Raw genomic sequence first — 23,230 nt, forward strand, 5'->3', positions numbered from 1 at the left:
TCTATTTAGTAACTTTCTACTTTATAGCCATAGCCTGCACACCACTGGGTCACATATGTTATCTGACATATCTACAATATATCCTCCCAGGTAAAGAAACAAACATTACAAATACAGTTAAAACTGATTATGCTACGGTAACTCTCTTCATCTCCCCTAGGTGGTGATCCTTAAAAAGCATTTCCAGGAGGCCACAGTAGCTCACGCCTATAATCCCCGCACTTTGGGAGGCCGAGGCAGGCACATCACTTGAGGTCAGGAGTTTGAGACCAGCCTGGCCAACATTTTGTACTAAAAATACAAAAAAAGTTAGCCATGAGTGGTGATGGGCACCTGCAGTCTCAGCTACCCAGGAGGCTGAGGCACGAAAACTGCCTGAATCCCAGAGGTGGAGGATACAGTGAGCTGAGATCGCGCCACTGCACTGCAGCCTGGGCAAGAGAACACGAGTCCATCTCAAAAACAAAAGGCATTTCTGCATTACCATAAATTGAGGACATTAGCATATATCTGTAGTTTCAGCTCCTAAGGAGGCCAAGACAGGAGACATCCCTGGAGGTCAGGAGTTCACGACCAACCTAGGCAACGTAACAAGACCCCTTCTCTACAATAAATTTAAAAATTAGCCAGGTGTGGTGGTACACATCTTTAGTCCCAGCTTCTTGGGAAGTTGAGGCAGAACTGCTGAGCCCAGAAATCCATGGTTGCAGGGAGCTATGATCACACCTGTCAACAGCCACTGCACTCCAACCTGGGTAAGAGTGTGACAGTGAGGGCCGGGCGCGGTGGCTCAAGCCTGTAATCCCAGCACTTTGGGAGGCCGAGACGGGCGGATCACGAGGTCAGGAGATCGAGACCATCCTGGCTAACACGGTGAAACCCCGTCTCTACTAAAAAAAAATACAAAAAACTAGCCGGGCAAGGTGGCGGGCGCCTGTAGTCCCAGCTACTCGGGAGGCTGAGGCAGGAGAATGGCGTGAACTCGGGAGGCGGAGCTTGCAGTGAGCTGAGATCCAGCCACTGCACTCCAGCCTGGGCGACAGAGCGAGACTCCGTCTCAAAAAAAAAAAAAAAGAGTGTGACAGTGAGATCCAAAGAAAGGCACTCGTGTGGCCAGTCTCACTGTCCATACCTGAGTCCCTAAACCAAGTTACTTTTACACACTCTACAACGTCTATATCCTTCTGCAATTTCCCATTTATCAATGTTAACAGATTGGTTCAGTCACAATTTCTTTAAATCCATGGCAACTAAACCCTTAGAAGTTGTCCACAAGGCATTGAGCTTTTGGATGCATCTTGAACCAGTCAGTGTCTGAGTGATAGCAGTACTAGCCAAGTTATTTTAACTGGTTTCAATTCCAGGCTAAATTAAGACGAGGACATTCATAATTATAAAATCATCATCTACAGAAGCTACCTCAAAAACTGGTTGAGTAAGTATGTTATGAGAAAGCCAACGCTTTTCAGTTCCATTTTCTTGTATGAAAAAAATCTTTATCTTATTTCTCTACTGACATTTTATAGCTTAAATATAATTTTTTACAATTCAGGTATTCACTGAATTTTAACTCCTATAATTTCAAATATTAAAACCACAAGTTACCCTAAAAATGAAGTCTCATTTATAATACAGTGTTAACTCCTATAATTTCAAATATTAAAACCACAAGTTACCCTAAAAATGAAGTCTCATTTATAATACAAACAGTATTAAGAAACATTAAAAGAATTTCAATACTTATAACTATATATAGTTAAAAGTTGCCACTTGGGATCAGACAAGTCCTTATTTCAAGGACGAGCTACTTATCACGCGCCGCTTTCTGTCGTTTTGAAAAGCAATCTAGAAGTATGTATTAAGCTTTTAAAACCTTCAGCCCCCAAAATAAGACCAATATTTTTATTATAAAAACCTTCAACCCAGCAATTCTACGTCAGGGAACTCAACTCTCCCAAACGCAGAACGAAGCTGCTGAGTGTGCAACTGTTACTGATGTGAGAATAACCACGCAGAGGCGAGCAAGCCTGTGAAATGCAGACTTGGAAGTGCTCCTGGCTAGCAGAGCTGGAGAGAGGCAGGGAGGCCTGTGCGCATCCTAACTATACAGAACGTGCTACAACGCTCCCATGGGGCTCCAACTGGGGGCGGAGGGGCAAGACCTCCTCCTCCTCACACCTCACTCCCATTTTCAAATTCTTAAACCCAGCATGTGTTATTACTTTTGGATTATACTGATCATACTTTTACACTTTAGAAATAAATCTTAAGACACTTGTTAATCAAATGTGCTATAGACTTTTTTACTTTACCTCACCAGAAAGAACCACAACCAGTGAGGTGCTTGCTTAAGGCAGGCACAGGACCACAGAATGGGCAGTGGAAGAAAGTGGTTGTGTCCACAGAATCAGTTACAGGAAAGAGGACCATCAATGCTTGGAGTATTTCCTGCTTATTTTGTGACCAGTATTTGTCACATATAGTCTATGTATGTTATAGTTAAGCACGTATCAGTTTTCTTCCCTCTTATCCTCTTACGTAACATACACATACTGCCTATTAAGTTACCCCGTATCAAGTAGAACCATAAGTATCACAGGGGAACGTGACCTCCACTAGGCAAGCAGCTAGTGCGCTTTTGGTTGTCTGTAGGATAGTGGTATCATGTTAGGTGGCTATGACCTTGCTCTTGTCTTCACTTGAAGATTAAGCCTGAGTTAAGGAAATGCATATAGGTGCCCAGTTGACAAGAGATGGACACGTGGTTGATTTCATGTTCAGGCTGACTGGGCCATCCATGCACAGAGTTCCCAAATATTGAGCCAAACATCCTTCTGGGTGATTCTGGATGAGATTAGCATTTGGATCGGGAGACTGGTAAAGCAGGTTGCCTCCCTAATGTGGATGAGCCTCATCCAATCACCTGGGGGGCCGGGGATCCCCACCCCACACCACCCCACCCCAGGGGAGGAGACTGCTCCAGCTCTGACGGGTTTTACTGGCTAGTCTCCACAGTGGTGAGGGTTAGAGTCTTGAGCACCTTCCTTGTAATACACGTTTCTCCCCCACTGGCAGTTTCTCTAGACTCACGCAGATTCTGCAAAGCAAAACATGTATGCTCATCAATCTTTAGAAGCATCTCTTTACATGGGTCTTCAAACCTTAACTTTGTATCCTGAGGTACAAACATTACTTGAAACAGACTGCATTAGGATTTAACTCTTGAGGACTAAGTTCTGATTTTTTATCTTGCCCAAATTCCTAAGGGGCCTGGGAGTCGTGTCCTACAAACCATCTGAAATTGTCCTTGCAAAGCCATCCTTTGTGGGGGAAAATGTGCATCTATCAAGAGTCTATTCACATAGCTATATCTTTTTCTTCCAGGCCCTCACAATCCTGAAGAGATTAACTCAAAGTCTAGAACATGTTAAAGGTCTGAAAAGGAAACATTTGTCATCTATTGTCTCTAAGGGCAGTCACTATGAGACTTCAAAGGAACCTTCTCCACAATCTTATATCTTAACCTGAACATTTTTTTTCTGTGACCCAGGTCTTTAGACAAACTCAACCAATTGTCAACCAGAAAATGTTTTCATTCACCAACAGTCTGGAAGCCCCCTGCTTTGAGCTGTCCTGCCTTTCTGAGCCAAAAAATGTCTTCTCCGCCCCCAAGACGGAGTCTTGCTCTGTCACCCAGGCTGGAGTGCAGTGTCGCGATCTGAGCTCACTGCAACCTCCACCTCCCGGGTCAAGCAGTTCTCCTGCCTCAGCCTCCCGAGTAGCTGGGATTACAGGCGCCTGCCACCCCAACTGGCTAATTTTTATATTTTTAGTAGAGGCAGGGTTTCACCATGTTGGCCAGGCTGGTCTCAAACTCCTGACCTCAACATCCACCTCGGCCTCCCAAAGTGCTGGGATTACAGGTGTGATGTGATTGATGTCTCATGCCTCCCTACAATGTATAAACCCAGCTGCACCCTGACCACTTGGACACATGTTCTCGGGACTGCTGAGGCTGCGTCACCAGCATGGTCACTTATATTTGGCTCAGAATACACCTCTTTAAATATTTTACACAGTTCGACTCTCTTCAGTGACACTCTCTTCATTTCCATGTTCTGGGCATCGTATAGCAAGAGCTTCTTTAAAACTTTGCAATACCATGCTATTGCCTGAGGAATACTAAGACCAATTCACGAAGGGGCCCATAACATTAACGAGATCCTAAACCAACAATCTAAAGAACAGTCACAAATGTATGAACAAAAAATATATATACAATGAATTGAACAGTGTGAGAAAACTGACCACAAAACACATGTAACAAACATTTACACACATACAAACTTGAAAAACACTGAGGAAGTGGAGAACATGTTTTAAACCCACACATTTTCTCTGAGCTTTACCAAGCATGAGAACCTGACGAACAGGAACAGCTTAACAACAAAGCGGGCCGGGCGCGGTGGCTCAAGCCTGTAATCCCAGCACTTTGGGAGGCCGAGACGGGCGGATCATGAGGTCAGGAGATCGAGACCATCCTGGCTAACATGGTGAAACCCTGTCTCTACTAAAAAATACAAAAAAAATAGCCGGGCGAGGTGGCGGGTGCCTGTAGTCCCAGCTACTCGGGAGGCTGAGGCAGGAGAATGGCGTGAACCCGGGAGGCGGAGCTTGCAGTGAGCTGAGATCAGGCCACTGCACTCCAGCCTGGGCGACAGAGCGAGACTCCGCCTCAAAAAAAAAAAAAAAAAAAAAAAAAACAAAGCGAAGGGGATTCCCACCAACCGCTTTCATCTCACAGCAGCACAGTGCAGGGCAGAACTAAGCTCGCCCTTCCTCAGCACACCCCCACCCCACGGCCCAGGAGAGGCCTGCTGTCATGATTTCACTGTCAACTCCCCAAGTGCACAGAAAAGCTGGAACAAAAAGATGACAGCAAAACAAAATTGAAAAAGCATCATGGCTATTTCAAACAAAGGACAATATCACTCTCTCCTGAAGTTCCAAAGCTAAAACCTAAACAGCCACCCTCAAAAGTGAGAAACGCTTGAGATTCAAAAGCCAAGCATGAAAGACACAGACTCTGCTCTCCCAACTCCTCTCAAAACCAGGCACTCATTTACTACAACTTGCGTGTTTTGATGGTGTCACTCACATTTTCTGAAGCAGCAAATAACATAACTGTTAGGAATCTGGAGTACAATATGCAATGGCAGTAAATGAAGAACACGACCAGAGCTCTGCCCTGAACTACACACCCTGAGAACAGGGCTTCAGTGTTTCTTTCCACTGCCGAACCAGCACCTAGAATAGTGCCTGGCACTAAACAGCAGGCACACCAGATTTGTTAAATGAACACCACTATTTTCAGCTTCCCATACAATCGTTTTGTATTACAAGTATAATTTCTAGCTGGGCGCGGTGGCTCAAGCCTGTAATCCCAGCACTTTGGGAGGCTGAGATGGGCGGATCACAAGGTCAGGAGATCGAGACCATCCTGGCTAACACGGTGAAACCCCGTCTCTACTAAAAAATACAAAAAAAGCTAGCCGGGCGAGGTGGCGGGCGCCTGTAGTCCCAGCTACTCGGGAGGCTGAGGCAGGAGAATGGCGTGAACCCGGGAGGCGGAGCTTGCACTGAGCTGAGATCCGGCCACTGCACTCCAGCCTGGGCGACAGAGCGAGACTCCGTCTCAAAAAAAAAAAAAAAACAAAAAAAAAACAAGTATAATTTCTAATTACATCCTAGGTCTGGTTAGAGCAATCCGTTTCCCAAAAGTTACAAAAATCTATCAAAGTCAAAGAATCCACAATACACTGGAATCAAATTATTCTATTTCAAATACAAGAAGGCCAACGTGAGACGAGGAACCCTGGCGTCAGGAGGAACGGGCCTCCTCCCAACCACAGTCCTCATTCCTCAGGGAAGAAACCACCAGAACAGCAGCAGGCTCCGGGCTCTTTTCTGAGCCCTACTCGCAGACCGCCGCTTCATCTGTCCTCCACCGTCACACACTCCACCTCACTGTCCCCTACACCATCATACTTCCTATAAACGCTGGTATTCCCTAAACCTGTCAAAGCCCAACACAGTCTCAGCTCTGCTGCAGCCTCAAGTTTAAACCACTCTTCCTACCTCTTGCACCTACAGTCCCAGAACATCTCCTCCTGGGAGCACTACAGACACGGCAACTATCTCAATCTCTGGAGTTGTCCGCAAGTTCACCAGGGACCAAAATCCCACTGGAAACAGATGATGCGAAAACCCACAAACCGACAAAGGACTCACGCAACGTCTTGCTCAGCTGACTGTCATGCCAACAATGTGAACCAAACACTATACAAAGACCTGCGAGGGAGACCAACACCACAAAATGCAGGGGAGGAACCACCAAAGAAACACTGCACACAAACTCCTATGGCATGGCTCAAGTCTTCTAGGGGGGTAGCCAGAGCCTCAGTTCTCACAGCAGAGAAAATTCTCAAAATGACCGTTTCAGGGAACCATTTCCTCTCCCTATTTAAGGAAGGAGATCAGAGGAAACAAAGGTCCTAAAATTACCAAGTGTGTACTGAAAAACAGCACAGAAGAAGCTGCAGATCACTAACATGGCACCATCCTCACTAGCCAGAATAATTTTAAGTAGAAATGAAGGGCCTGACACGGTGGCTCACACCTGTAATCCCAGCACGTTGGGTGGCTGAGGTGGGTAGATCACCTGAGATCAGGAGTTCAAGACCAGCCTGATCAACATGGAGAAACCCTGTCTCTACTAAAAATATAAAAGTAGCCAGGCATGGTGGCGCATGTCTTTAATCCCAGCTACTTGGGAGGCTGACGCAGGAGAATCACTTGAACCCGAGAGGTGGAGCTTGCAGTGAGCCAAGATCGCACCACTGCACTGCAGCCTGGGCAACAGAGTGAGGCTCCATCTCAAAAAAGAAGAGATACTTCCAAAAACCAGCTTTCTCGACATGAGGAGTTCTCAAATATGCACACAACCATATATGGGTTTGGCATCGTCTCCAAGAAACTCACCAGATGAGGGGAAGAGCGTGTGGGACTGCCCGCTGCTTCATGGCCATGTGAAATTACACACAAGGATAGTTCCAACAACTTTAGCCAGAAACCAGTCTCGTTCATCACGGTTTCGTTTTTTAATCTTTTTTTCTTCAATTTTTAGAGACGGCATCTCATTATTTTTCCCAGCTTGGACTCGAACACCTGGGCTCAAGGAATCTGCTACCTCAGCCTCCCCAGCAGCTGGCATTACAGGGGTGCACCACCACGCCCAGCTTAATATGTGATTTTTATGCGTATTTTAAAGGACTCCTTAACGTCTTCTAAGTGACCTGTGTGTAGGTGTGCATGCGTATGAACTCTGTCCTTAAGTAATCAAAGAACACTCATTACAAACAAACTGCTGTAGCACTGTGCAATGACAGTGGGTCCAGGTCACCAGCACACACTGATCCAATTTGCTGTGCCACTCCCATGCCTGTACTTGACCCCTAACTTCTAGCTCTCATTAACATATCTAACTCTGGCCAGGCATGGTGGCTCACACCTGTAATCCCAGCACTTTGGGAGACCGAGGTGGGCAGATCACCTGAGGTCAGAAGTTCGAGACCAGCCTGGCCAACATGGTGAAACTCCATCTCTACTAAAAATACAAAAATTAGCCAGGTGTGGTGGTGGGCACCTGTAATCCCAGTTACTTGGCAGGCAAGGGAATCGCTTGAACCTGGGAGGCAGAGGCTGCAGTGAGCTGAGACCGTGCCACTGCACTCCAGCCTCAGTGACAGAGCAAAACTCTGTCTCGGAGCTGGGGGTGGGGGCACATGTCTAACTTTACAGGTTCCTCCTTTCACCTTTCAAAATTTGCTGCTTGGCTGTGAATTTCAAAGACTAGCACAAAAATCCACCCGCTAGAAATACGATGTTAAAGGTTGAATCATGCCCCCCAAAAAAGATATCCCAATCCCCGGTACCTGTGAATGTGACCTTACTTAGAATAGGCTCTGTGTAGATTATCAAGTTAAGATGAAATCATTACAGTGGGCACTAATCCAATATAAATGATGTTCTTATGAAAAGGGGGAACTTGTGGCTGGGCACAGTGGTTCATGCCCGTAGTCAGTACTTGGGAGACTGAGGAAGGAAGACTGCTTGAGCCTAGCGGTTCGAGGCCAGCCTAGGCAACATAGTGAGACCCCTGTCTCTAAAACATTGAATCCAATGGACACAGAGACAGACTCAAAGATGATTATGTGAAGATAGGACGGGCCACCCATCTGCAAACGCAGAGAGAAGAACAGCTGGGAAGGGGCCTGAAGCGGGACAAGACACACCTCAGGGCTGGACAGGACACACCTCAACCTCAGAGGCAACCAGCCCTGCAGCACCTGGGTCTCACACCGCCAGCCTCCAGGACTAGGAGATGATATGTTTTGGTTGTTTAAGCCCCGGGTTTGTGGTACAGATCAAACTCAGAGACCAAAGGCTGCCTTCAGGGTCTGTGCTCTGGCTTCTAGTGATGCCTGGCCAGTGCTTCAGGACTGCCACCTCCCTCTTTTGCTTCTTCAGTTCTATCTCTGAGGCAGCTGAGGTCATCTGACCAAGGACAGTATCAAGGCATTAGAGGAAACCATTTTATTCTAGATACCCTGTAAGTCAGTCCAGCCCGGACAGCTCCTTGACACTTTATGGTGGTGCCGGCAGCGCCCCAGCTCTGGACCACTGTGCTCCTCCTCACTCAGCAACTCCTCGCACTCCTCATTGAGCTCCTCTGTGCCCCTAGGGCTGGCCCCGTCCTTGCTGGATATGAGCTCCAGCTCCTCGCTGAGGGACTCACCCAGGCCCCAGTTATATCCTATGCAGGCCTCACCCTCACTGGAGTGCCGGGTCCTCACTGGATATCATCACATCCAAGGCCTCACTGTTCTCTTCACTGGGGCTGTCCTCTGTGGCCTCCTCCATCCCGGGCAGCTCCACTAACTCCTCACTAGGCTCCAAGTCCTCACTGGCCACTTCCTCACACCCTGGGAGAGTAAAATGACTGACTCACCACCATCATTTAATCACACGTCAGAAAGTCAGGTTACTATCCTCAATGCACTCATTTTTCCTCCAAAAAGTCTGCTTCCCTTGGTGCTACATACCACAGGACTCCCCCTCTATTGCTATGGAGCATCATTCGTACCAGAGTGATGCTTTACAAAGGAAAAACTTGGCCGGGCGCAGTGGCTCAAGCCTGTAATCCCAGCACTTTGGGAGGCCGAGACGGGCGGATCACGAGTTCAGGAGATCGAGACCATCCTGGCTAACACGGTGAAACCCCGTCTCTACTAAAATACAAAAAAAATTAGCCGGGCGAGGCGGCGGGCGCCTGTACTCCCAGCTACTCGGGAGGCTGAGGCAGGAGAATGGCGTGAACCCGGGAGGCGGGGCTTGCAGTGAGCTGAGATCCGGCCACTGCACTCCAGCCTGGGCAACAGAGCTAGACTCCGTCTCAAAAAAAAAAAAAAAAGAAGGCCGGGCGCGGTGGCTCAAGCCTGTAATCCCAGCACTTTGGGAGGCCGAGACGGGCGGATCACGAGGTCAGGAGATCGAGACCATCCTGGCTAACACGGTGAAACCCCGTCTCTATTAAGAAATACAAAAAAAACTAGCTGGGCGAGGTGGCGGGCGCCTGTAGTCCCAGCTACTCGGGAGGCTGAGGCCGGAGAATGGCCTGAACCCGGGAGGCGGAGCTTGCAGTGAGCTGAGATCCGGCCACTGCACTCCAGCCTGGGTGACAGAGCGAGACTCCGTCTCAAAAAAAAAAAAAAAAAAAGGAAAAACTTGCTGCACTGCTAAAATAAAAGGCCTCTCTGGAAACCCTAAAGGTTAGCTTTGGCTTTCCAAGAATATAAATAAAACTGTGAAGTTAAACCCACAGGCTTTTCCCAGATGGTAATGCCTGCTATGACTAACGGGATCAAAAGGCACTATTATCAGGTACCCTTTCTTTCCTAACTTAGAGCATCACTTCACTGAGCAACAGGGTCCTCCAAGAATAACATAAAGAGATCATCCTAATTCAAACAGGTCCACTGCCTATTAATTAACTTTCCTGATTAACATTTTGACAAGAGCTCATTTTCACGAGCTCCATATTCTGGAAATTTCAACAGTCACCTAGCCTCAGCAGTTTTGATTGTACCCTCCGATTCAGAGGCAGCATTCCTTTCCAGGCTGGTGTCTGAATCCGCTTCCACGGCCTCTCCTGGAGGGCTTCTGCTGTGAAGGATGGGTTCCACACCCACAGGCCCCAGGCCCAAGTCTCCTTGGCCACAGCGTGACAATGAGCAACTGCCTGGTGCTCAGGCACAGACCTGCATACCGTGTGTCCAACACCCGGCACCCACTTCACCCTTCCCCACCTATCATGAGGGAGGTCTGAAGTACGGCAGGGGTTCTACATTCTGCACTGATGTAAAGTGCAGCTCAGAAATATCTTACAGCAGATTTTAAACTACTTTTTTGTCACATGAAAAATACACCAGGTCTAGTAAATATGGTTTATCAACAGCAGTCCCCAACCTTTTTGGCACCAGGGACTGGTTTCACGGAAGACAATTCGTCCACAGAGCGGGAGGTGGGATGGTTTCAGATACTGGATTCTGATAAGAAACGCGCAACCTACGTCCCTCGCATGTGCAGTTCACAACAGGGTTCGTGCCCTCACGAGACTCCAATGCTGCCACTGATCTGACAGGAGGTGGGGCTCAGGCAGTAATGCTTGCCCGCCTGCCCGCCGCTCACCTCCTGTTCCTAACAGGCCAGTTCGTAACAGGCCATAGACCACGGTGTTGACCCCTGAAAGACATCATTAATAGGCAGAAATCACTCTCGCTCTGCATCCACGCCCATCTACACTAAACACGCCGCCAGCAGGTTGCACAGTGACTACATACATACAGTAGCCACGGAGTAGCAGCTTCTCCTGTGTGTAAATCCTGAAAGCCTGAAAATGGAAGTCATCTAGAACACCTGCAAGAACGGAATGAACAAGTACCACTGCCACACTCATCATGGGAAACACAGGGTACCTAGTCTTAAAGCAGGTCTGTATGCAAAATGGAGCATTTAACAGTGCAGCGTTTCAGTAAGACTAGCACCTCTCCCATATTCACTCCCATATTCACTCATATCTAATTAAACTCCCATATTCACTCATATCTAATTAAATCTCTATACCTGGCCGGGCGCGGTGGCTCAAGCCTGTAATCCCAGCCCTTTGGGAGGCCAAGATGGGCGTATCACGAGGTCAGGAGATCGAGACCATCCTGGCTAACATGGTGAAACCCCGTCTCTACTAAAATACAAAAAACTAGCCGGGCGAGGTGGCGGGCGCCTGTAGTCCCAGCTACTCGGGAGGCTGAGGCAGGAGACTGGCGTAAACCCGGGAAGCGGAGCTTGCAGTGAGCTGAGATCCGGTCACTGCACTCCAGCCTGGGTGACAGAGCGAGACTCCGTCTCAAAAAAAAAAAAAAATCTCTACACTTTTACGAGTAATTGCTCTATGACTTGGTGTATCAGATTATTTTCCCCAAAGAAAACAAAAATTAGCTACAATTCAGTCACTAAGGGACTTTCCCCTTTGAATTAAAAATAATAATAATGTTAAGAAAGTGCCTGTTTAAGACGTCCGGTCTCAGACACTGAGAGGACAGCCTTTTTCACCTCACATGCCCTAGAATAGAAGCCACGGTGTTGGAAGAGTGGGACTTCCTCCTCGCTTGGTCACCATGAGAATCAAGGATCAGAACACAGGACTTCAACCCCAACACTGCCCTGTCCGGCAAAGCAACAAATGCAGTTTGCTGAAGGCTACAGCAAGACGCAAAGGCCATTTTTAAGACAGAAACGGTGTCTTAGAGGAAGATTTCGTGCCTGTGAGGGTCGGTGAGGGAAGGACGTAAACATGGTTCTTTCTTGAGCTCTGTTTCTGCTGATGGCAGCAGCGATTACAGCAAATGCACTTCAAAAATGAGCAGACCAGTCTCCCGGTCCCCTAATCTGAAATCCCCCGCTTAGCTACAGTTTCCCTGAAAATGCTTGAGGCCACTGACTGTCCTTCCTCCCTCAGAAAGGGGCTCTCTTCAAGCCACCCAGCCCATAATAAGGTGTAAGGACAACCTCTTTGAATCCCCATTTGAGATACACTGAAGAACTGCACCATGCAAAAGGCCCAAGACCTACCAGATATGAGTGACTATGCTTCTATAAAGAAGCACAATCTTCACAGTCTGCGGCAGGCAGGGGCTCCACGTGTCTCCCCTATACTATCTGCAGACACAACTGCTCTTCTCTTTCCCTCCTGGGGGTTGCAGGTGGTGGTCAGTTTCTTCACCCATGCTCCAGGCAATGAAGGAAGTAAACATACAATGTGTTTCCCTCTCAATAAGTCAAAAGACAAAAACAGCTACAGTAGTACACGTTTAATCCTGACCTCTCAGGTCACCCACCGCATCACACAGGAAGTCCCAGTGGTTGGTGGGTGAGAAGACTAACAGGAGACAACTAACAAAAGTGCCTGACCCAAACTGTGCCCAAGACACACACCAAAGCCTAGGACCAGGCATCAGGACTGAAATGCTGTCGATGAGAAATCCATTTTCCTACAATCACACAGCAGCTATAACAGCACTGTCTCCCTTAACAAAACTATTCTCTCCTCAGCAAAGGCCTCCACAGTCTTGCTCCAGAGGTGCCTTTCAGCAAACTCTCAACAACGGTCCTCACACACAATGTTCACAGACGAAAGGTCTTGCAAACAGTACTATGATGCTTAATGATTTTAACAGGAATATGATGTGGCAAATTCACACACAAATTGGTTGTTCAATGGGAAACAACATTTCCAAGACACCAGCACCCATGCCCTTACCACTGTCTCATCTGAGGGCAAAAGCAAGTTAACTAGGGCCGTACATAACAAAGAAAAAAAATACATTAAACCCTTTATTATTTTAATTTTTCAAGTTGTAACTTCAAAACAAAATTTCAAAGACGAAGAAGAGAAAAGATTTTACAGCCCCTGTGCTGCTTTTTTTTTTCAGACAGGGTCTTGCTCTGTCACCCAGACTGGAGTGCAGTGGCCCAATCTCGACCTTGCAGGTTCAAACAATCCTCCCACCTCAGTCTCCCAAGTTGCTGGGACCACAAGCACACACCACCACACTGAGCTAATTTTTTGTGGGTTTTTTTGTTGTTGTTGAGACAGGGTTTCACCATGTTGCCCAGGCTAGTCCAATGCTGCCTTCAACACAAAGTTTCACGACAAAATACAATGTTTTGTTTTGTTTTTTTGAGACGGGAGTTTCGCTCTTGTTGCCCAGGCGACAATGCAATGGCGTGACCTCAGTTCACCGCAACCTCTGCTTCCCAGGTTCAAGTGTGTCTCCTGTCTCAGCTTCCCAAATAGCTGGGATTACAGGCATGCGCCACCATGCCCGGCTACTTTCATATTTTTAGTAGAGATGCAGTTTCTCCAAGTTGGTCAGGCTGGCCTTGAACTCCTGACCTCAGGTGATCTGCCCGCCTCGGCCTCCCAAAGTGCTGGGATTATAAGCACGAGCTACCGCGCCCAGCCTAAAACACAATGTTAATTCAACAGAAAGGTCATACTAAGCCCTCACCCTCACTTGGGTCATGGACACACACCAAGTCAACCCACATGTTTAACTTACCAAAGAATTCAAATGAAAATGGGTCCCTTCCACCAAAAAATTCCCTGAAGACATCATCTGGGTTACGGAATGTGAAGCCAAATTCAAATGGACTGTCAAAATGACTTCCACCTGCACAAATACAACACAGCTTTTAGTTTATAAATTTTGTTTTGTAGGCAAAGAATTCTTTGTTGACAGAACATTATACAAAATCATGATCTAATAAAAAAAAAAAACATTTCATAAACCTGAAGTTCTCTGTAATTCAAAACATGAGTCCTGTACTGACTGAAAGTGAGTGTGCCCAGCACTGATGACACATGAGTGCAGATATTGAGACTACTTTTCGACATCTCTAAACCCATGATCGGCATGTAACATTACACACCATTTTTATGATTTGTTATGAAGGTTTACCAACCAAGAGTATTTGCATCCACTTCAACGACTGGCCTCCTGGAGCCACAGAAGCTGCCATGTGGCCTCAGTGGGTCTGGAGCAATAATTTCCCAACATTCCAAGGGAGGCTGGTCACAGCCCAGTGACCATGGGAACTTTTGGAGACAAAGTATAGGCCCTACAAGGTCATTATTTTAGCTTTTCAGGAAAATCTGCTCTTCAAACCCTTAAGATAATTTTGACATAACGTCAAGTGCTGATCTAAGGGTGTATGTTCACAATATATTGCAGTATGGTTACAAATTGTATCCTACCTATAAGAAGTACATCAACATATACTTCTAGTCTCACAAAAGATTTTTAAATGCTATCAATTTCTCTGTCCTCTCCCCAATTTAGTATGCTTTCTAGGTTGCATCTCTATTTACTGATACAAAATAGACTCTGACCAAGAGACTCGTGATTTACAAACTCAACTTACTTGCCAAGACCATTTGTCTTCAAAGAAAAAACTCATGTACTTACCTCCTCCTCCACCATTTAATCCTTCTTTGCCATATTTGTCATAGATGTCCCGTTTCTTAGCTAAAAATTTAAAGAAAGGTCAGTAAGGCCAAGTTCCTTTTAAACCCTTAATTCAAAAGAAAAGGTATTTCCCAAGTTGTAAATCAGTTTTCAGTGTTTTACAATTAAATTTCAAGGAGTATGGCCATCCTTTCTTTAAAACAAAAGGAAGCAAGAGGGAAAACTTTCTGTACCTCTCTGCTGAAAAACAATTCAAAAAAGACATTAAGTATGTAAGTATTTACGGCTGGGCACAGTGGCTCACACCTGTAATCCCAGCACTTTGGGAGGCCAAGGTGGGCAGATCACCTGAGGTCAGGAGTTCGAGACCAGCCTGGCCAACATGGAGAAACCCCATCTCTACTAAAAATACAAAATTAGCCGGGCATGGTGGCGTATGCCTGTAATCCCAGCTACTCAGGGGGCTGAGGCAGGAGAATCGCTTGAACCCAGGAGGCAGAGGTTGCACTGAGCCGAGATTGCACTACTGCACTCAAGCCTGGGCAACAAGAGCGAAACTCCATCTCAAAAAAAAAAAAAAAATTTTTTTTTTTTTTATTCTATTAGATCATTTCTTTCACTCTACTGCCCACAGAGCCCAGGCATGCTACATTAAAATCACATGACCAAGTACAAAATTATTCCAACCACAGAAGTGCACCATCTTACTACAAAAATCTGCAGCACAAAAACAAACATGCCAGGGCCTAGGCAAGTGGTAGAAAGTAGATGTGCCAGAAAGGCGCCAACCTAACACCCTGCAGGCTCATTCACCCTGAAAAGGGACCACCTGGATGCAAGGCCTGGGGCTAGCGTGCCACTCTCCCCCTGAGCCTTCCCACTTAACATTCCAAACACTACTTATACCCCAGAACAAAAAGAATGACACTAGAAGCATTGGTACTTCTGACATGACACCATCTGTGCTCCTCAAAAAAATCTCATAGGCTGGACGCAGTGGCTAACGCCTGTAATCCCAACACTTTGCGCAGGCAAGGCAGGTGGATTACTTAAAACCCAGGAGTTCAAGACCAGTCTGGGCAACACGGCAAAATCCCACCTTTAAACACAATACAAAAAAGTTAGCTGGGCACAGGGGCACCCACCCGTGCGTGGTCCCAGCTACTCGAGAAACCGAGATGGAAGAATCGCTTGAGCCTGGGAGGTCAAGACTGCAGCAAGCTGTGATCATGCCACTACATTCCAGCCTGGGCAACAGAGTGAGACTCCTTCTCAATTTGTAAAAAGTAAAAGAAAATCTCACATTCCACAAAATGGGAAAACAGGCTTATAAGCAAACCACTTACAAGCAGGTTCAGGTAGCCGATGCCATGGCAAGAACAATGACCATGTTTTGAAGATAACTCCAGCTCGCACTTAGGGCTGCCTAAAAGGATATGAAGCACACACCCCGCACCTCCCGAAAGAACCAAGCGACTCCTCAGTGTGAGAGTTTAAAGCTGCTCTATCAAGTATGAAGCTTCATTTTGGTCCTCACTTTTCCTAATGATACTAGTCCCTAAAACCCTGAATCTGGCAATACTGAATTACCACACGAACAACAACAACCGAAGAACAAGATGGCAACACTGAGGCCTGTGCCCTCCTGTCACTCCAGCACACAAGTCCAAGGGAACGAGCCTGGCGCAGTGGCGCTTGGAGCCTGAGAGGATGATCACCTCAATCCAGGAGTTCAAGGCCTCCCCGGGAAACCTAACAAGACCCTCTCTCTTTAAAAAAAAAAAACTTTCCAATGAATAAGCTCAACAGTTCAAGACCTTAAATGCCACATTTCAAGATGATTTCAAGTATCAGTGTTTTATGTCTTTTCATATTTTTGAAGTAAAATGTCTGGGATTTCCTCTAAAACAAAGGGGGTGGGCCACAGTGTCACCAGAGAAAGCAAGGCTGGTGGTGTGCTGGTAGCTGTTGAAGGTGGCAAGCTTACGCTGGGTTCCTTCTGTTTTGTTTTTTGTTTTGTTTTGTTTTTGGAGACAGAGTCTCGCACTGTTACCCAGGCTGGAGTACAGTGGTGCAATCTCAGCTCACTGCAACCTCCACCTCAAACTGGGTTCCTTCTTTAAAAAATTAAAAAAAAAAAAAAAACCACCCACATTTGTTGTAAATATGGGCCAATTACCTGACCATATGCAGATACACTTAACCTAACCAAGTGCCCACTTCCAGGGTTCTGGTAGTCCATCCCTAACTTTGTAAATGCCTCGGCCTTTGCTCGCAACAGGCCACCCAGCACTGCAGCAGACAGGGGCATTGTGTGGCCTTCCAGTTCTGTCACTGTTCCCCCACCCCAGGCCCCATGCACAGCTTCTTACTTCCCCACGGAACCCCAACTGCATCTAGGCAACAGCTGACCTCTGATCCCTCACCCATTTGTGAACTAAGCCAATGGATCTGACTTCCAGTAACATACAACACCTCTGCTCCAGACCCAGGAGGGGAAGACAGGCCTGAAATTTGCAAACTAAATTTTAGCTGTATGTTCCATCCCCTCTTCTTGGGAACTAATGACGTCCTCTCAAGTAGTAAAGCTTACTCCACTGGCACGGTATTGTTTAAGCCAGTGGGGGTGAGCGAGGTCAGAATGATCACACACAACAACGGGGGCAGGCACGCCACATGCACAGTGACCTGAGTCCTGCAACCTCCTCTCTCCCGGGTTCCGAGTCCTGTTTTAGAACAGCCGTCCTAAGAGTAACTACTAGAAGCCCTGGTACTCCACAGCACTCGCGGTTACCTCAATCAATTCACATCTTCACAAGAAAAGTAAAAACCTCTCGGGGGCCCAAAATTCAGCTGGCATCAAAAACAAGTCACTTGAGTCCATATTGTGCTACCCTCAGGAGGATCCCAACACCCACTCCGCATTCCGGCATGCCCGCTCAAGGTCCTTCAGCAGCTTGGTGTCACTCACCATCCGACAGCACTTCATATGCCTCCGCTACTTGTTTGAATTTTCTCTCTGCTTCTTCTTTATTCTCAGGATTTTTATCTGGATGCCACTTCAGTGCCAGTTTCCGATATCTTGAAAAGAATAAAGGATACTGATCACATTCTAAACCCAGAAATCAACTATGCTTTTGAAACTAACGTCATTAACCACGAGAATGGCTTCAGAGCTGCCAACTGGTGAGATGAATACCGGTTTTAATTGTAAAACCTCCCTTTTCTCTACAATGAAATACACAAAGTTCTAAAATCCAGATAGCCAGGTGAGGTGGTGTGTTGCCAGACAGACCCAGCTACTCCAGAGGCTAAGGGGTGGCAACGGCTTGAGGCCAGGAGTTTAAGGCTACAGTGAGCTATGATCACACCACTGTAACCCAGCTGGGGCGACAGAACAAGACCGTCTCAAAATTAAGTGTAAAAATACTCATTAAAGTAAGTTTTCTAAACAAAATCCTGATAGCATAATACAAACAAACCTCTGGAGAGAGAAAAATGAAGATCACAGTGTCCACAACATGGACTGACAGTGACAGGAAGTAAAGGGGAAAACGCCAGATGTGGTGGCTCACGCCTGTAATCCCAGCACTTTGGGAGGCTGAGGTGGGCGGATCACCTGAGGTCAGGAGTTCAAGACTAGCCTGGCCAACATGGAGAAACCCCGACTCCACTTAAAATACAAAATTAGCCAGGCATGGGGGTGCATACCCGTAATCGCAGCTACTCAGGAGGCTGCGGCAGGAGAATCACTGGAACCCAAGAGGCAGAGGTTGTGGTAAGCTGAGATCACCCCACTGCACTCCAGCCTGGGCAACAAGAGCGAAAACTCCGTCTCGAAAAATTTTTAAAAAGAGAGAAAAAGGCCTGGGTCACTGAGCAGTAAGATCGAACATCACCATCCATATCCTTCCACGTTCTGATTCCCAGGACCCTACTTCCTCAGTCAGTCCACTACTTAGCTCATCTGTGTGCCAAAGGTGAGTCGCCTGCCACCAAACCGGCCAGGATCTCAGGATCTTTCAAACACCCTCTGTGCTATATTCAAGATCTAAACAGAGTTAAAACACTGACTTCCTTCCCATCCTTGATGATAAAGATCTTGCCTTACAGACTTTACAGGCTTGGCTTTTAGATTCTGTAACTTCAGACTTCATTAGCACACAGATTCACTTTAATTTCCTAATTTTTTTTTAAGTACAAAGAGGGGCTATTAACACCCAGTACAGACATATCCATGAGGTCATAAATTCATGGTAGAAAACTAGGGCTGGATTTTATCACTGCCCTGTCTGCCCTTGTTTCTCTGTGCCAGATCCTCAGTGCCCCTTTCCATACAGGGATGTTTTTCTCATAGAGTAATCATATGAACAGTTTTTATGACCTCCTTTTGGTCTGAAATACTTTTGAACAGAATTTCTTTCTTTTAAAAAAAAAAAAAAAAAAAACAGACACGGGGTCTTACTATGTTGCCCAAGCTGGTCTCGAACTCCTGGGCTCAAGTGATCCTTCTGCCTTGGCCTCCCGAAGTGCTGGGATTGCAGGCATAAGCTACCGTGTGGGGCCTGAACATAATTTCAAGAGGAGGATTTATAAAACAATTTTCTCTAATCATATGATTGGTGTCATTTTCCCATTTGCCAAGGTAGTCTCACTTAAAAAAAAATAAGGAAAAGAAATGGATAATTTCATCCGCTGCCTTTACTTGGGGTTAACGTGGTTCTTAAACACCTTCATCTTGGAACTCTCCAAGTGGGGCCCTCTTGGGTTCCTGGTGGTGGGTTTTGAAAGATAAGGGAAAGCACATTTTGAGCATCTCTGGGTACCACAGTGCGGAACACTTGGGAACCAGCGCTGTTTCAGAGGAATCTGAAGTCTGCTTTTAGTTTTCAGAGACACGGCTTGTTGTAAAACATCAGAAGACATGACTTCCGGGACTCAAGCAGCAAGCCAGGATTCTAGGTTGGCTGCTGTGTCATCTTTGAAGTCAAGACTAAGCTGGGCTCGACCTTCAAGAGTCCTCGTTTTGACAATAATTCAGCCTACGAAACTCATGTGAATACTACTATGTAGAAATAAAGCCTAGACCTTGAGCGAACATCTGTATATTGGTTGAAAATGATAGTGGTAACCGTTGATCCCCCTTACGTCATTTGACGTTTGGAAAATTCCAGTAATTACCATTTTTGCAACGAATATGGATACCACGTAGTACTTTGGTGTTACCTGCTTTTGAAAAATAAAGTCTTGGCCGGGCGCGGTGGCTCACGCCTGTAATCCCAGCACTTTGGGAGGCCGAGGCGGGCGGATCACAAGGTCAGGAGATCGAGACCACGGTGAAACCCCGTCTCTACTAAAAATACAAAAAATTAGCCGGGCGCGGTTGTGGGCGCCTGTAGTCCCAGCTACTCGGGAGGCTGAGGCAAGAGAATGGCGTGAACCCGGGAGGCGGAGCTTGCAGTGAGCCGAGATCGCGCCACTGCACTCCAGCCTGGGCGACAGAGCGAGACTCCGTCTCAAAAAAAAAAAAAAAAAAAAAAAAAAAAAGAAAGTCTTTGGTTCACCCAGTGGAAAAAAAAACACTGACTTCCACAAAGATTCTAGGACCAAGGTCACATTCTGTTGCAGAGTTTCAACTGACCAAATAATTGCATGCTATTTAAATACGAAAAAAAAAGCCCAGGTGCAGTGGCTCACACCTGTAATCCCAGCACTCTGGCAGGCCGAGGCGGGTGGATCACCTGGTCAGGAGTTCGAGACCAACCTGGCCAACATGGCAAAACCCCATCTCTACTAAAAATACAAAAAGCCGGGCATGAAGGTGTGCGTCTGTAATCCCAGCTACTCAGGAGGCTGATGCAGAATTGCTTGAACCCAGAAGGCAGAGGTTGCAGTGAGCCAACATCATGCCACTGAACTCCAGGCTGGGTGACACAGCGAGCCTCCGGATCAACATGAATACGTGAATGAATACAAAAAAATTCTCTAATCAGCAAAACCTAAGCAGCATATATTCAAAAGGAGGATAATGTTAAAAAAGAGAAGCAGTATACCCCTCAAAATCTCAGACTAGTATACAAATCTGACAGTGCTTTTAACACTTGGCAAGTTATTACTGTAAAGCTGTCGTGGCTCAATTTAACTTGCAACATGTTCAACAAAACCTTGGCTTAACCATACTAAAATCTGATTAAAGCTGGAGTCCAGAATACTAAACAGTAATTTATGTCACTGTGGACCTAAATAAACATGTAGCAGTGGATCAAATAACCCTAAATGTGCCAGAAATCCTCAAAAATAACAGACCATACAAAAGACAAAAGAGAAAACATGATTAGTGTGCAGTACTACCTACCATCTAGTGTTCATATGAAAACTTGGTAACAGATGAGAATGCAGGACAAGATTCAACTGTGTATGCCCCAGTCATACACCTACTAAAATCTTTAAAAATCAAGGTGTAATACAACATATGACATGCAAGTGTAAACAGTGCCAAATGACTTTGAATGTTGACCTTCAGATCTGCTGGACCTGCACACCAGTACTTCAGCACCAAGGAAGGAAGGCCCATGGTGTGTGATTCAAACACAGGAAGAGTCTGGTATCTCAGGAGAGATGCGGAATAGGTGGCAGCCACAGACCTTTAAGTCCTCAAACAAAAACTGTCAACAGACACAAAGCCAAGGGTACACAAGGTAGACTGTTCTAACAGCATGTACCCCATAGCTATCATTCTGCTCATTTTTAAAAGTCAGCATTTATACAACTGTACCCTCAGGAGTGCAGGAAATCTCACTGCTTTTAAAGGTTAATAGCCTGTTCTAAATTCCTACTTCAACATCATGCTAGAGACACTCAGCAACTTGTCTGTTCTCACAAATACTAAAACCAATCTACTCTCTAATGACCTCTATCATAAAGGTATGTAAGTTCCATCATTACTGAAAGTACTGTACACATATTATGCTTATCCACTGATAAGGTCTGGCTGTGTCCCCACCCAAATCTCAACTTGAGTTTTATCTCCCAGAACTCCCAGGTGTTGTGGGAGGGACCCAGGGGAGGTAACTGAATCAGGGGGACTGGTCTTTCCCGTGCTATTCTCATGACAGTGAATAAGCCTCACAAGACCTGATGGCTTTATAAGGGGTTTCCGCTTTTGCTTCTTCCGCGTTCTCCTGCTGCCACCATGTAAGTGCCTTTTGCCCTCTACCATGTTTATAAGACCTCCCCAGCCATGTGGAACTGTTAAGTCAAATTAAACCTCCTTTTCTTCCCAGTCTTGGGTATGTCTTTTATCAGCAGTGTACACACAGACTAATACATCCATTAACTTATTCAAGAAGAGCAAAGTATTTGTCTTCATTCTATAATCTGTCAAGCTGTTAACACTATTGATAAGAACAGTGTGTGCCTCAAGTGTACAGCATAGGCTTCCTCAGTGTGGGAAACCTCACTCCATTGGTGACAATATCAGGGCCTGCCTGACCTCTCCTCAGTGGGCTGCTTCTACTAGGTTCCTTGGCAGAGGTTTCAAATAATCTGCAGGCAACGTCAGCTCTGCCCAATAGTAATCATCCTGACTTGGCCTTTTTTTTTTTTTTTTTTTTTTTGAGAGACAGGGTCTCGGCTCAGTTGCCCAAGCTGGAGTGCAGTGGCGCGAACATGGCTCACTGCAGCCTCAACCTCCTGGGTTCAAGCAACTGTCCTGCCTCAGCCACTGGAGCAGCTGGGATTACAGGCATATGCCACCACACCCTTTTTTTTTTTTTTGGTCAAGACAGTATCTCATTTCGTTGCCCAGGCTCGTCTCAAACCCCTGGGCTTGAGACTGACCCTCCCACGTAGACCTCTCGAGGTACTGGGATTAGAGGTGTGAGCCACTTGCCTGGCCGTAATTTAGCATTTTAAAATGAACTATCTCAGCTACGCACAGTGGCTCACATCTATAATCGCAGCAATCTGGGAGTCCAAGGCGAGAGGATTGCTTGAGCCCAGGAGTTTGAGACCAGCCTGAGCAACATAGTGAGACTCTATTTTTCTATTAAAATTTAAAAATTAATCAAAATGAACTATTTGGTCCAAAAACAAAGTTAATTCTATCTTCAGGCCCACTAAGTCTAGCAGTATAAACTTCATTATTTATTAACAATTTTTTTTTTTTAAGCTAACAGAGCAGAGAGTTTATTGAGAGTACACGCCAAGAGAGATGTGGGTTGTCCTGACTGGAAAACAGCCCATAGAGTCCTGTGTTGTGGTTTTTATTAGGTCAGACTTTTTCTTTTTTTTTTGTATTATTTTTTTTATTATTATACTAACTATTCCAGGCTAACTGCTCTCTAGCTATGTGAATATCTAACAATCTGTCTCATGATGTCTTTGCTGTACACTCTACATTCACAGTTAGCATTTCATTAATTAAACAGACTGAGGTTACCGTGAGAGCCTTCTACGGCTGGAACTGCCCTCCTCACATTGGCCAGGCCCTGGTCACACAGATGCAGGTGCAACAGGCAGTGGTGCAGTTCTCAAACTTTCATATGAATCAGAAGGGACTCCAATGGCAGAGGCTGGAGCCCAAC

The 23,230-nt window shown here is 46.1% G+C and overlaps 1 protein-coding gene across 2 annotated transcripts in view; it reads right to left on the minus strand.

Annotated features, from left to right (window-relative positions):
* The window catches only part of LOC105474977 (DnaJ heat shock protein family (Hsp40) member B6), an 84,076-nt gene that overhangs the window by 38,159 nt on the left and 22,687 nt on the right, over nt 1-23,230 (minus strand). For both annotated transcript variants that reach the window (XM_011729931.2, XM_011729929.2), the window contains exons 3-5: nt 17,617-17,726; nt 14,646-14,705; nt 13,740-13,850 (exon numbers count right to left, since the gene is read on the minus strand). In XM_011729931.2, coding sequence (XP_011728233.1) covers nt 13,740-13,850; nt 14,646-14,705; nt 17,617-17,726 — 281 coding nt within the window. The remainder of the gene's footprint in view (nt 1-13,739; nt 13,851-14,645; nt 14,706-17,616; nt 17,727-23,230) is intronic.

Source organism: Macaca nemestrina, chromosome 4 (genome assembly GCF_043159975.1).
Source record: "Macaca nemestrina isolate mMacNem1 chromosome 4, mMacNem.hap1, whole genome shotgun sequence".
NCBI lineage: Eukaryota > Metazoa > Chordata > Mammalia > Primates > Cercopithecidae > Macaca > Macaca nemestrina.